Genomic DNA, 15,109 nt, shown 5'->3' with positions numbered 1-15,109 from the left:
AACTGTGTTCTACCCACTTCCCCCATGTATACGGAATTAAAAAAAAAAAAAAAAAAAAAAAAAAGAAAGAAAGAAAAAAGAAACTAGGAAAAACCTTAAAGACAACTGAGGACCAAAACAAATGAAAGATTCTACTGGACAAAAGAATCCTGATGCCAGAGATAATAAAAAACTGTTCATTAAGTAATTACATCAAGAAACACATATGACGAGTACAAAAATGACTAAGTTGGGGCTGGGGATGTGGCTCAAGTGGTAGAGCGCTCGCCTCGCATGCGTGCGGCCCAGGTTCGATCCTCAGCACCACATACCAACAAAGCTGTTGTGTCCGCCGAGAACTAAAAAATAAATATTAAAAAAAAAAAAAGACTAAGTTGTTACTAAAAGACTTTTACATTCCTAAGTTAACTCAATTAACAAAGCAAGTCTCTTCCAGGTGCCAGACCTATGCTCAAGTAAATCCTAATCCAAAGGTGAGCCAATTTACAAACTGCAAAGAGAAACACAAGGAGAAAGATGGGAAACGGACTTCACTGAAGTAAAGCCTGGACAGTGTGGTTATAGATACTTGTTGGTTTTTGTGGACACGTATTCAGGCTGGGTGAAAGCTTTCCCCACCAAGGCGGAGACAGCAACTGATAAAAAACTTATCCAGGGGGCTGGGGTTGTGGCTCAGTGGTAGAGCGCTCGCCTAGCACGTGCAAGGCCCTGGGTTTATATAAAATATATAAAATAAATAAACAAAATATATAAATATAAATAATAATAAATAAAATATAAATATAAATAAATAAAATAAACAAATATAAAAATAAATAAACAAAAACAAAGGTATTGTGTCCAACTACAACTAAAAGATAAATATTAAAAAAAAAAAAACTTATCCAGGAGATAGTTCCCCAATTTGGCCTCCCAATAGCCATGGGGTCCGATATAGCCCAGCTTTCACAGCTAAGGTAACTCAAAATGTATCTAAAGTCTTTAAAATTAAATGGGACTTATATTATATATAGGCCTTCAAGTTTAAGACAATAAAAAAAGATAAATAAAACTGTAAAAGACACCCTTACTAATTATACTTGGAGACTGGCATAAACTGGACGGGCCTCCTTTTGCCCTTTATTCTAAGACCACCGCCACTGGTTCCCAGACTAAAAGATTAAAAAATAAATAGATAAATAAAAACTAGCTGAAATAGGTAACCCCTCACTTCTTAAGTCCTTACAGGCTCTCCAGCAAGCCTCCCAACAGACTCAGGCTTTAACTAAGGCAGTCCGGCAGCTGGTAACGGGAGAAACTTTTGCCCGAAAAGCTGATATGGGTAAAATGCCATCACCCGTCTACCTTGAAGCCTTGCTGGCACGGACCCTTTCCAGTCATCTTGACCACCCCAACTGCTATGAAAGTCGCCAGAAAACAACATTGGATTCATCACTCCAGATCAAAAAGGCAGCTTCACCAGAAGGCACATCCCAGGACAACCAACGATGGACAGTACAACCCATGGACAGTTCCTTAAAGCTAAGATTTACAAGGTCATTTTTGGAGGACTCTTGACTTTTACTTTCTGTTCTGTTTCACTTTCAGACATGCACACTGCACACAGCTCTCCTCTGAAACTCTTGAGGCCAGAAAAAGACACGAAGCCTGCTTCTAAAGATTAAACTGCTGGTCCTTAAAAGCATATGATTATGGCTTGGTAAACTTAGTTCAAACTAAAACTTAGATAAATCAACGATTTGATTTAGTCCCATAAAACCAGTGGGGAATGTTGTGGTGTGAACTGATAAATACAATCAATAAGAGTGTAGGTTATAGGTTATAGATTATAGATACAAGATTTTGTGAGATAAGACAATTATAAAGCAAAAAGTGTCATAGACAGGCCTAAGACTCCATTTTGCTGCCTTCTATAAAAATACTATTACAAGGACTGTTTCTGAGAAACTGAAATGAAAGCTGTTTTCTGATAAAAATTGTCTTTCTGTACTTTTTACCCCACAAATTGTACCCTACTCAGGATGCAGTGGTGGTCATGGTGGGCTACATCCTGGGTGTGAGTGCCCTCGTGGGTCTACATGACTGTGAAGTAGATTTTCACCCCACTGACCCCCTGCCCAAATTCAGGATTCGACTGTCACCTGCTTGAACCCAGGACCGTGGTCAACTGAACTGCAAAGCTAATGCTTTTTTTTTTTTTTTTTTTTTTTTTGCTTCTGTTTATTGATTGCTTGCTGCCTGGAAAATTTCAGTTCTGCCTAGAGCCCACAGATCCCACTTATTAATGTTTTAATTTCTATGATTGGCTAGCTTACATGATGATAAGCAAGTCACTGAGGTGTGGTTTTTGTGCTTATATTCTCTTTGGATGGACCAGGAAGCTGCTGTCTTCCCACAGAGCTTGAGTCTCTGCGGTGGGTGACAGTCCCTGGCCAGGTAAATTAAGCTCTCTTTTGATTTGAAATTCAGACTTAGAGTGCTTTCTGAGGCATCTCCCCATAACACTAGGACCAGGGGAACCAAACCCAGGCAAGGGAAGCAGAAAGCAGTCACGTCAGGAAAAGGCCGAGGAGAGCTTTTGGTAAAAGGTGAAAAAAAATTTTAAAGATATCCTGTGAAGTGTGCAGAAGTGGTGTCAGGAAAAGCTGGCCTCTGGCAGCTCCATGGAGTTCCTGTGGAAGGCTCTCTGAGGACATCTGCAGCTATCTGACTGTGAAGCTGTGATTCTAAGGAGGCCAGGTCTACCCAGTAGCACAGGCTAGACACCCTTACTTGCTTTACTGGCCCTTGATTCAGTCCCTCAGCCACCTTGCACCCTGCTGTGTAATAAAAGTTGCTTTAACAGAACCAAGTCCATCTTGGTCCATCTTTTTTTTTTTTTTTAGAATTATTTATTTAAGAGAGAGTGAGAGAGGAGAGAGAGAGAGAGAAAGAATTTTTAATATTTATTTCTTAGTTCTCGGCGGACACAACATCTTTGTTGGTATGTGGTGCTGAGGATTGAACCCGGGCCGCACGCATGCCAGGCGAGCGTGCTACCACTTGAGCCACATCCCCAGCCCCATCTTGGTCCATCTTGAGCCTGTGACATCTTTCCTCCCTCCCTCCCTCCCTCAAGCAATCCTCCTGCCTCAGCCTGCAAGAGTGCTGGGACCCCAGCCTTGGCCTATCTGTTCTTATTTATTTATTTATTTATTTATATTTTTTTGGCCTATCTGTTCTTTACTTCCAAGGAAACTAATGAACCGTAACCCAAGATCAAAGTGTCTGGGGGTGGGCAGTGCGGGACACCTACTTGATCCAGGATGGAGCAGAGGATGGAGGGGGCAGTGGCAAGATTTCCAAGCTGAGAGGGGTAGCCTTTCTTTCCATTTCTGAGACCCTGCTTGCCCCCACCCCTGCTCAGCATCTCCTGCAGGTGTGTGGGAAGTGACCAGGGTCTTCCTTGACCATGTTGGCACTGCCCATTCCTTCCTGGGAAGAAGGCAGCCTAATCACTGGGCCTCCCCCCAGACGTGATCCAATCCTTAACCTCTTGGATTTTCATCTTATGTTCCTTTAATCTGAAGGGCCTTGCCTCACCTGAGTCCCACTTTTCCCAGACCCCCCAGCTCCAAGGTGCTACCCACCACCAGCCTTTCCTTATTTGTGGCCCTGACCTTGAGTCTCCTGGCTGCCCTGTTCAAGGTCTTCTTTAATACCCTTGCCTGCACTTCTCAAGTGACCCCTTGCCAAAACCCTACTTACCACTTATTCATGTACCCCACTTGGCTTCTTACTACAAAATTCTCCCACAGGTCACAGGGTCTTTTGTGGGTCCCATTACCACACTGAGGGCACAATCCCAGATAAGTATAATGGCCCCTGAGCTGGACTCTCTGACTTTGTCTCTTCCAAACCATTTCCAGTGGTTAACACCCAAATTATTTTATTGGTAGAAATGAAATCACCCCCTGTCTATAAACTTCATCATGAGGTGGGAACAGTGGTGCACACCTGTAATGCCAGCTACTCAGGAGGTCGATAGGAGGATTGCAAATTCAAGGCCAGTGTGAGCAACTTAGTGAGAACCTGTCTCAGAATGAAAAGGGTTGGGGAAATACATTGCCCAGTGTCCTGGCATGCAGGAAGCCCTGGATCTACCTCCAGTACCACAAAAACAAGGTGACTCATCCTGTTTTCCCATCACCTTACTCTGGCCTGTCAATGTCAGGCCCCTTCCCATATCTTGAACAAATATGGTCTAGCCAAGTGCTCCCTACCCAGGGCCTTTGCACATGCTGCCCCTGCTGCCTGGAACATTGACATCCTTGTCCTTTTGAAACTGCCTCCCTTCATATCTCAGCCCCATTGTTTGATAACCCAGCACATTGCCTGACTTATGGATGGTGCTCAATAACTAAAGTTCTAAATCCTGTGGGCTTCTCTAATTCCTAACCCTCAGTCTCTTAGTTGACGAAATGAATTTGTTCTGTGACATCTGGTGAATTTGTTCTGTGACATCTTCCTCCTAACTCCCAAAGGGCTGGTCCGTCCCTTGGCTCAGAGCTCTTCTGCCATCTGTACCCCAAATCATCTTAGCTCTTGGGGTAAGCTTAGTGGTACACTGTGTGCCTAGCATGTGCAAGGCCCCGGGTTTGACCTCCAGCACCACAAAAAATTAAAATAAAAATCATCTGTATTTTCCCTCAGATTTGGTCCCTTGAGCTACTAGTGAAAGCAGTTCCTCTCAGTTACCCAGCAGAAGTTCTGTGAGATGGGGGCTGCAGGGCAAAAATAACTAAGTTATGATATCGATGCTGTCCTTGAAAAGCAGCCAACTAGAGGAACAGGAAGGGCGTGTGCTCTGAGGCTAGAGGGGTTCTGCTAGCATTTTTAAGAGAAATCAGCTGACTTCCTAGCAGCAGGCTGCCTAATGGGCAGCACCAGGGCACAGAGCCAGTGTGCTGGATTAAAAGGATTGTGGGCGGCTAGTGGGCCCCCAATGGACAGCCTGCTTAGCCCACAGGCAAATTTAGTTCACCTGCTTGCATTTTCAGTGTGTAGTATTATCAAGGTTACAGAACAATAATCCAGAAGCTGGGATTTAACACTTTATTCTATTATGATGAATTTAGAGAGCCACACATGGCTTGGGACTGCTGTATTGGACAGCACAGGTTTGGAGGTAAACTCTGGAAGAGAATAAGTTCCAGGGTGAGATTCCTGAACCTTCCAACAAGTTGCCTGTCACAGATGGCAGTTTGGTGGATGTAAATAGAAGGATTGGACCTAGTGGGGCAGAGATGGGGTTAGAGAAAAGAAATAAAAGAGAACCACTTTCAAGAAGGCCGCTTTACTTTGTGTATATGAAATACACTTTTGAGGCCAGGAAAAGAAGCCACGGGAGGGACCAGGTGTGGTGGGCCATGCTGTAATCCTGTTGGCTTAGGAGGCTGAGGCGGAGGCTGGCCTCAGCAACTTAGATCCTGATGGGGGTGTAGCTCAGTGGTAAAGCACCTCTGGGTTCAATCCCCAGGTCAACAACAACAAAAAAGCCACAGGCAGGGAGAACAAACACTAAGGAGTGGGAGGAAGTGGGCGTCGTGGGGACGTAGAGGAAGGCCTCGGGTGCTATCCATCCACAGGTGCACGGGTAGTGCTGCTGGAACCTTGGTGATGCTAGTACAGCGTCTCCCGGGCGTGGGTTCGCAAGTGGCGCAGCAGGTGGGAGTTGCGGCTGAAGCCACGACCACACTGCACGCAGGAGTAAGGCCTGGCACCCGTGTGCACCAGCAAGTGTCGCAGCAGGTTGCAGGTGCGGCTGAAGCTCTTACCACACTCCGGGCACTCCTGCGGGGCTTCCACCTCCGGCACCACTCCAGTGTGTGTGACCAGGTGGCGCTGCAGATGGGCATTGCGCCGGAAGCTGCGGCCACAGGTCGGGCAGCTGTAGGGCCGCTCCCCAGTGTGGCTGCGGCGGTGACGGGCCAGATTGGAGCTGTTACGGAAGCGGTGGCCGCAGGTGTCGCAGGCATGGGGCTTCTCCCCCGTGTGGATGCGCTGGTGGCGCGCCAGGTGGGCATTCTGGCTAAAGCCCTCGCCACACTCGTTGCAGCGGCAGGGCTTCTCGCCCGTGTGGCTGCGCAGATGGCGGGCCAGATCCTGAGTCTGGCTGAAGCTCTTGCCACACTGGGCACAGCGGTGGGGCCGTGGGCCACCGTGTGTCAACAGGTGGCGGGCAAGGCCGGCACGTCGGACAAAGCGCTTCCCGCACTGTGGGCAGGCGTGGGGCTTCTCACCTGTGTGCACTTGCTGGTGGCTGACCAGCTGGGAACTTTGGGTGAAGCTGCGACCGCAGACCTGGCATGAGAAAGGCTTCTCACCCGTGTGCACGCGCCGGTGGGTCACCAGGTGCTCGCTGCGCCGGAAGGCCTTGCCGCAGTCGCTGCAAACGTAGGGCCTCTTCTCGCGGCTCTGGCTCTGACTACCTGAGTCTTCAGAGCCCTTGTGGTCCTTGCCCTTGGCATGGATCCGCAGGTGACGCTTTAGGCTGGAGCGGCGCTGAAAGGTCTGCACGCAGTGGGGGCACTGGAAGACGGTCGCCTCTCGCCCTTCTGTCTTGGCCTCTGGGACACACGTGGGCTTTTGGTCCTGGGTGTGCGCCAGCAGGTGCTGCACGAGGTTGGAACGACGCTGGAAACCCTGGCCACACTCAGCACACAGGAAGGCAGGCTCAGAAGAGTGCGTGAGCAGGTGCTTGGCCAGGTGGGAGCTCTGGCGGAAACGGTGGCTGCAGAGGTGGCAGGCATGCGGCCTTTCGTCAGTGTGCGTGCGCATGTGCAGCTTGAGGATAGAGCTGCGACCAAAGCTCTTTCCGCAGCAGAGGCACTGGAAGGAACGCGAAACCGGGTGAGAACGCACCTGGTGTGCCTTCAGGCGGGACAACTGCCGGAAGCTCGCGCCACACTCGGCGCAAATGAAGTGCAATTCTTCCTCTGATCTGTCCTTGCCCACTGTGACCTCCAAAACTTCAGTGCTGCCAGGAGGGGACCCTCCTCCACCAGTACTGCTGGTCTCAGGGCCTGGCCCCAGCGTCTGGGCAAGAGGTTCTCCAGCCACCCCCAAGCTGTCTGCTTGTGACTCTGCTGAGATGGTAGAGGACCAGGCAGCCCCATTGGGCTCTTCTGGTTTAAATTCCTCCTTGTCCGGGGTTCTGCTTCCAAATCCTGGGGAAGAAGCAAACAGGGATATCAGACCTCTTGGGAGGGGCTCCTGGGCATCACCAGAACCTGATGGGCCTAGAAAAGAAACCCAGGATCCTGCAAAGCGGGTGGGTAGGTGAGGCTGGGGGACAAATGAGAAATGTGCATTTTCTCTACCACCTGTTTTTAAAATTTTCAGTAAAATATAGATGACATAAAATTTGCCACAATAGCCTTTAAAAGTGTACATTTTGTGTGTATCAAATACATTCACAATGTTGATCAACCATCACTACTATCTCCAAATAGAAACCTCATACCTATTAGCAATCATTCCCTTGGCCACCTATTTTATCTTTCTCATCTAAACTGTTCATTTTTTTTTCCTAATGGTGCATTATACTTATACCTGATAGTGGGATTCATTGTTACATATATTTGTACATGCCCATAACATAATTTGATCAATTTTTAAAAAATATTGTTTTAGTTGTAGTCGACACAATACCTTTATTTTATTTATTTACTTATATGTGGGCCTCACATGTGGTAGGCGAGCACTCTACTGCTGAGCCACCACTCCAGCCCTTGATCAATTTTTTTGACCACCTATTTTACTTTTTATATTGATTACCCATTTTATTTTTTAATAGTATTTTTGACAGTTTTATTGAGATATAATTTATTTTTTTAAAGAGAGAAAGAGAGAGACAGAGAGAGAGAATTTTTTAATATTTATTTTTTAGTTATCGACGGACACAACATCTTTGTTTGTATGTGGTGCTGAGGATCGAACCCGGGCCGCACGCATGCCAGGAGAGCGCCCTACCGCTTGAGCCACATCCCCAGCCCCTTGACTACCCATTTTAAAAGCTCAAAATTAATGGGTTAGTGGTTAGACCAGACAAGAAGCTGTTTAAAAAAGACCAGGCTTGGTGGCACACACCTATAATCCAAGATCTTGGGAGGTTGAAGCAGGGGGGGTCACAAGTTTGAGACCCATAACTTAGGACCTGCCTCCATTTTTTGAAAAAGGAGGAGGAAGAAAAGACATCACAAAAAAAAAAAAAAAAAAAAAAAAAAAAAAAAAAAAAGACAAAAATTCAGGGTCTGGAACTGCAAACAAAAAGACTGTGGTGGTCATGACCTTGGAGAAGGGCTGCTTACCCACAGGATGCTTGGGCAAGGCCTTCTTCACCGGGACATCCTCGAAGGTCAGGGATTCCTATAACAAAAGTAGACAATCCTGTGATTGAGGAACAGGATTCTGGGACCTAAATGGAAGGAAGCACCTTCTAGAATTAAGCTAAGGAAGACCTAGGGCAGAGGGGACCAGCTCAGCTCACCAGCACAGCTGCCAGCTCCTGATCTTGGGCATTCTCCTCCTGCCACAAAGTGCCCTGTGGGACTGACAGCATCAGGACAGGAAGAAAGAGCTGTCAGGAGGCAGCACTGCACCCCAGGGCTCTCAGGGCATGCCCCCCATCGCCCACACCCCATGAAGCCATTCCAGATCTCTCCCACCAGGGCCCTCCCATCCCCACCCACACATCCAGTCCACTTTCCAGGGCACTGGCTCCTCACTGTTATCTTGCAGGGGCTGGAGTGTTCTCTGGGGCCCTGGGCTCAGTGACTGGCTTGAATCTGGAGCAGGTTTCCACTCTCCAGGCTCAGCTGGACCAGGAGGCTCTGGCTGGAATGGGGGCAATTCATTTGATGGACACAGAGCTGGAGGTTTTTCTGAGGGCAGTTCCTTTTTGGGGCTGTGGCTGGGGACCTGAGAAGGGCTCCCCTGTTCCTCCAAGTTGGTGGCTGCACGGGATCCATTCTTGCCAGTATTGAAACTAAAATCCTGTTGGAAATATGTCCATGTTAGGAGGCAAACAGGAGCAGTCTAAGGTCTACTGCTTCTACAGGGATGGGATGGAGGAAGAGATGGGACAGGGAGTCTCACAGGTAGGAGGGTAAGAGTTGGTGGAAAGTGGAGATTCCTGTTTCTTCCAGGGGCCATCAGTCTCTGTCCACACCCATGCTGCACAGCCTGCTGCTGCCCACCCCAACTCACCAGTGGCCCCACGTGGCTGACATCCCTGGGCACGCCCTCCAGCAGTAGCACCACCTCCTCTCCATCCCTGAGCTGCTGACCCTGCAGGCGGCCCAGCAGGTGTGGGGGCAGCACACTCAGGAACTGCTCCAACACCAACAGCTCAAGAATCTGTTTCTTGGTGTGAAGAGATGGCTGCAGCCAATGGTGGCAGAGCTCCCGTAGCCGGCTCAGGGACCCACGTGGCCCCATGTCTTCCTGATACTGGAAGCATCTGAAGAGCTGGTGGGCCACCTCAGGCCGAGGCCTGGCCACTGGCCTCCTAGTATCCTCCTGGCCAGAGGCCTCCTCCTCCTCCAGCTTGACAGCTCCGAGCTGCTCTTGCTCCTGTGGAGTTGGGACTGGCTCCGAAAGCATCCTTCACTGTGGGGGATGCCTCTTGCAGCTGGGCCCACTCCAGGTCCCTTTCCTTAGTTCCTCCCACACCTGTGGAGCTGAAGACCCTGGGTTAGGATCTGCTGCAGGGAAGCTGAGTCCACCTGGTCATTAGTGTTAAGAGATGCTGGGGTGTGGCCTCCTCAGAGAAATCCTTTTTCCTATTGGTCAGGGTCTCTGCTTAAGCAATGCAGAAAGGACAGAAAAATTGGACAGGTCATCCTACAGCATCTAAGACCTCCTATCACTCTGCCCCAGTGATTAAAGTGAACATCTCCCAGAGAGGAACAACCTGACCTTCCCTCCTCCTGATGCAACCCCTGAGTACACAAAGCACTATGGAGGACAGACCCTGGCTACAAATGTTTCATTCAATCCAGTCTGGTGTGGAGAGCCAACTTCCAGTTCACAGAGCATTGCCAAGAATAAAGAACAAGTCAACCATCACTGAAGGAATAATTCAACAAATCAGAATGTGAAAAATAACTGCTATAGGGGGTGTTGTTCTACAGGAGACTAAATGGTGGTTAAAATCAAGTGGGCAGACCTTGACTGGATCCTGATTAATTCACTTTTCAAAGGCTCTCAAGGACAGTTTGGGATCAGTTGAGGGAATCTGAATATGGATGGGATACTAGATTAATGACTCCATTATAGCCTTTTGAATGTAGGCAATGTCTACCAGTAAGAGGATGCTATTGAGTTTTATAGGGTTTGGACTTGAAGAGGACTAAGGGATCACCCCTGTTCATGGATTGGTAAGATATGTAGAGGAGGTTCACTGACCTGCTCTTTCAACTTCTCTGAATGTTTGAGAACTTTCAAAGCAAAAAGCTGAAGGGAAAGTTCATGCCTGCACTATCTCCTAGACCAGGCACGCGGGCCCTTACTTTATGTCTCTGGAGATATGTCATAGGGGTCAAGGACAATGGCACTCAGCTGACCAGTGCTGGGCTGACCAGGGTGGAGCTCTCACCTTGTTTTCCAGTCTCTCTCCTCCCACAGTTCCAGTACCAGAGGTTGAGGCCAGCATGAGCTGGAGGAGGGTGGAGCAGAGGGAGAGAGCCCAGAGCAGCGCAAAGCATAACTGGAGTCCAGCAGGGGCCAGTTGTAAGTGCATGTCACAGCAAAGAGACTGGGGACAGAACAGGGCAGCCAGCGGATGTGGGCTCCAGATGGGAGTGTAATTTGGAGAGTTTTGTGACAGATGAGTCCTCAAGGCAGAAAGATAATGTTACCTGGTCTGAGAGCCCCTGGTGGATGTACTTTGGGAGTCAGGGCATGGGTATGTGAGGCAGTGATTTTACTTTCTTTCCTCCCCTCCCCAATTCTGGATTTTCCTTGATTCATTCCATCACCCCTTTTGGGGTTCCCACTCTAACCCAGAGGCTGGCTAGCCATGGAAAGTATTCCTAGTTGGCCACCAGGGGGCACTGGTTCTGCAGAACCAACCACCTCTCTTGTCTTCCTAGCCCAACCCATGGGGTGGCTACTCCCTTTTTTGGGTAGCCCAAAACTATCATAGGGAACTGCCCCAAATTCAGCCCCAAGCACTAGGGACTCAATTTGGTCTTGTTCAATTCTTTCTTCAGTATTCCAGGAGGCTTAAACTTTTCTGAACCTATTCTACTCTTCTATCCTCCCACTCCTCAGGGGGCATCCCAAGCAGGGAAAAGGTAAGAATACCTTGAGCATTACTTCCCCCAAAAGCACAGAGCAGTGTCCCACATGGGGCAATGGCACATGGCAGGCACACTTCAGTGCTAGCTGTTATGTTCTCTTGTTACTGGTTATAGCACCAATGATCATGGCCATCAGTGTGGGACAGTAGCATCTTTGCCCTTTTTACAGCTGAAGACACTAAAACATTTGCCCTAGTGGATAACCCAGTTTTGGTAATGTTAGCCTAATTTTGAGTTTGGACAGTTTGTTGAGTCTCCTTATAGGAGACAGGGTTTTCTAAATCTCCTTCTTAAGTGGGGTGACTAGAGTGGGGGGTGGGATGGTAAAGAGTACAGGAAACCTGTGCTTCAAGCCTGGCCTCAGAGAAACTGACTCAGGCCTTGTTTCTTGCTTCTGCTCCTGCTCTGCAGCCCCCCTTTTCTCCCTCCCACAACCTGGGCTCTTTCCTAGATTTCTGCATTTTAATCTCTGGAGGCTTTTCCTGTTGCAGCCACTCCTTATCCCCCATTGGTGCCTCCCTTCTGGGATCCCACAACACAGTCCCTGTGGGTCACTGTGCTGCAATCCATCATGGTTGAGTGTATTTTGTCCCCTGGCTTACAAATAGGCACTGTATCTAGTTCAGTCTGTATTCATCCAGCATTAAAAAATGCTGATGACTTCAAATGACTGTTAGTAGTTGTAACAAAATGGAAATCTTACCTTGATGTCCTAAGAATTGGTCAGGGGCAGTGGTGCACGCCTGTAATCCTAACAACTCCTGAGGCTGAGACACAAAGAACACAACTTCAAGGCCAGTCTCAGCAACTTAGTGTGGCTCTCAGCAAATTAGTAAGGCCCTGTTTCAAAATAAAAAAATAAATAAATAAAAAGAAATGGGAATGTAGCTCAGTGGTTAAGTGCTCCTGGGTTCAATCCCCAGTACCCTCCCACCCCCCAAAAAATTAATAATTGAGGAATACATGTGACAATTTTTCTGGGGCAGAAAAGGTCTGATAAATGTTCAAGAAAAAAAAATTTTTTGTAGTTGAACAGAATACCTTTATTTTATTTATTTAATTTTATGTGGTGCTGAGGATTGAACCCAGCGCGCCTAAGCATGTGCTCTACCACTGAGCCACAATCCCAGCCCTCGTTTTGTTGTTTTAGAAGCAGCATTTGCAAACTAACTAGAGAACTAGTGACTCACCAGTGGCCCTACAGTAGCAGCTGGCAGATGATGAGCACTTATCTGCCTGGATGCTGTACCCAGAACTCACTTCATCCCTCTGCATTCATGTGCTAAATCATTTCTTTATCTGACAAGAGTGACTTGCTCACAGTCACACCAGGCACAGCTAAGAAAGTGAGAATGTGGCTCTAGGCCCCACAAATACCTGGAAAAGAAAGGATAGTTTTGCCTGGGGCCCCAGTGTGATTTTCCTTGAATTGGCCAAGATATCACAACATGAACCAGAAATAAGAGGATTTCAAAGCCCTCAGGCCTAGCCACACAGAGTGGCCAGAATCTCCAGGTGAACCCCCACCAAAAGGTTTCAAGGAGGTGGAATTCAGGCAAGTTGGCCTAGCAAAGTCTGTCCCTTCCCCCAGGTCTCTCTAGGACAAAAGCTCTATTAAAATGCACATCTGCAGGGGGTTGGCTAGGTGGGGGTGGGGACACAGAAGCAGAGCCACGAGGGTGGGGCAAACCCAAGTGGAGGTGCTGCCCAGAGACCTCCAGACCTCCTGAAAGCCCAGAGTCTGGGAGGGGCAGAAGATGGGATCCTCTGCTGGGATCATCCCTCTCCCCGCACACAGTGGCAGGTGCCTGATTTGCTGGTCTTTGTTGGTCGGGCTTTCCTCCCATTGGGCTTCCCTCTGGGTGCTGGGCTGAGTGAATGAGGCTGATCAATCCACCAGGGCACACATGGAGGCTGCCTTCTTCAGGTCACAGGACCTCCCGGACTCTCCCTCAAGCCCCCCATTGCCACAAGTCCATCAAGCTGGCTGGCCGTGGCTGCACAGACCACCCACATTCTCCCAAGATTTCCAGTCCCTCTCCCACCACCAAGACGTGGAGCCCCCCACCCCCCATTGTCTCTCCAAGCTGCTGTGAACCTCACCCTAGGACTCCCAACTCACCACTCAGGATCCTCAGTACAGAGGAGAGATGCTTGGGGTTTTCTCAGTGTTCCAGGGCCAAAGCCACCTTCTGCCAGCCTGGGGAAAGACTCCAGCAAAATGGGACAGGAAGTGAGTTCCCTCCCCAATCCTACTCAGGTGCTGAAGGGGCGTCCTCGAGTTAACCCTTAACCTCCCAGTCTGGGAACAAGGTGGGGGGGGAGGGCGGGGCCAGAGAAACAAAAGTGATGAACCCAGATTCCAAGCCTGCCCTACCCGAGAGACTAACTATTCTCTGAACCGGAACTACCCCTCCAGCCCACTCTAAATCAGGACAGGCCCATACTCCTGGGGGTCTGCCGGTATGCACCTTTCTTTTGGGACAAGAGCAGCAGCTTAAAGTGCCTGCTGTGTGCCGTCTTTCTTGCTAGTATTTTCATGCATGTGATAAAACTGCTATGGGTGTGCTGTGTGCCAAGCACCAAGGACATAGAACTAAACGTGAGGAAGGAGTCCCTACACTCGGATATTGCAGTCCAGGGCACAGGGTGGCAGTGATGGTGCCAAAATGGAACAGGAGATGTGTTGGAAAAGAGAGAGAGCTCTCGGTCCACTTAGACCCCTAAAATCCTGCCTAGAAACCCGAGCTCCCCGGGAGGGAAGTGACCTCCTTAACCGCATTGGAGCCAGCTCCAAAGTCAAGCCCTTTCCGTTGCACTGAAATGTTTTTTTTTGGGTCCTGTCCTTGGCCGCATCCCGGAGGGTGCTCCTAGCAGGGAATCGGTGTTGCCTCCCGGGCCCCTGGGCACGCCCCACCGCACCGCCTGCCGTGGGGAGCGGGAACACCCTCGGTGAATGGGGCTGCTGTCGGTAGGATCAGACCCCACGGTCAGTCGGGACCAGAAATTGCCTCCCTCGACCTCGTCTATCTGGTCTTAAGTTTTCCGGCACGCACCAGCAACGAGCTTATCTTTAACTCTAGCGTCGGCCTCACTGGACCATGCGCTATTGTGGACACTATCTCCTTGCGGCTCTGCGTCCCTCGCGCGCAATCCAGAGCCTACGCACTGGCATTCACCGGTAATCCGGGAGACTCCGGGGGCTGTGGCAGGAGGATCGGAAGTTTGAGGCCAGCTTCAGAAATTTCTCGAGGCCCTCAGCTATTAACTGGTAATGTAGATCACAGGCAAAGTGTCCCTACTTTCAGTACCCGCCCTCAAAAAGAAAGAAGGAAAGAAAGGTTGAGCAGCCCCGTGACGCCGCCCAGCCCCCAGCTCTCCCACAAACAGCCCCAGGTGTCCAGTGCGCCCCCTGCGGAGCGCCCAGGCACCAGGCCCCTCCTTCCGCAGCCTCGGCTCGCACTCCGCCCCTGAGGCCCGCCCTGGGCGGGGCCAGGAAACCCCGCCTTGTTGGGCGTGTCTGTAGGCTGGGGCGGGGCCGGGAGCCGGAGCGGTTTCTTCGAAGGTCTGCAGAGCTATGGCGGAGGACCTCTGTGTCCCTCTGTACGCACAAGGGGCGACGCCGTGCGTCAGTGAGACGGGAGGGAGCTGGAGTTTTTGCGGGGCGGGTGGAATGAGACTCCCCTCGCTCTTGCTGCTCCCGAATCCGCCCCAGGCTGAACTCGCACAGGCGCGCCCCTGGCTTGACCCGCCCCTCCCCCAAG

At 49.7% G+C, this 15,109-nt stretch overlaps 1 protein-coding gene across 2 annotated transcripts; it reads right to left on the bottom strand.

Moving 5' to 3' along the window:
- Positions 1-5,196: 5,196 nt before the first annotated feature.
- On the bottom strand, positions 5,197-14,771 carry ZSCAN10 (zinc finger and SCAN domain containing 10). Of its 2 annotated transcripts, XM_081299522.1 has the most exons (9): positions 14,402-14,771; positions 13,468-13,556; positions 12,049-12,185; positions 9,250-9,722; positions 8,962-9,036; positions 8,769-8,877; positions 8,531-8,592; positions 8,352-8,409; positions 5,197-7,208 (listed from the first exon to the last, which is right to left on the bottom strand). In XM_081299522.1, the coding sequence occupies exons 4-9, from the start codon at positions 9,643-9,645 to the stop codon at positions 5,662-5,664; spliced, it is 2,247 nt and encodes a 748-aa protein (XP_081155648.1). In that variant the 5' UTR covers positions 9,646-9,722; positions 12,049-12,185; positions 13,468-13,556; positions 14,402-14,771; the 3' UTR covers positions 5,197-5,661. The 2 variants fall into 2 exon arrangements, with proteins under 2 accessions (XP_081155648.1, XP_081155647.1); XM_081299521.1 differs by having other exon boundaries at positions 8,769-9,036.
- Positions 14,772-15,109: the final 338 nt, after the last annotated feature.

The sequence above is a fragment of the Spermophilus citellus genome, assembly GCF_964194105.1.
Source record: "Spermophilus citellus genome assembly, chromosome: 6".
In the NCBI taxonomy this organism is placed as follows: domain Eukaryota; kingdom Metazoa; phylum Chordata; class Mammalia; order Rodentia; family Sciuridae; genus Spermophilus; species Spermophilus citellus.
Note: the sequence above shows the minus strand (reverse complement) of the source record. Positions and strands in the feature narration are given on the sequence as shown.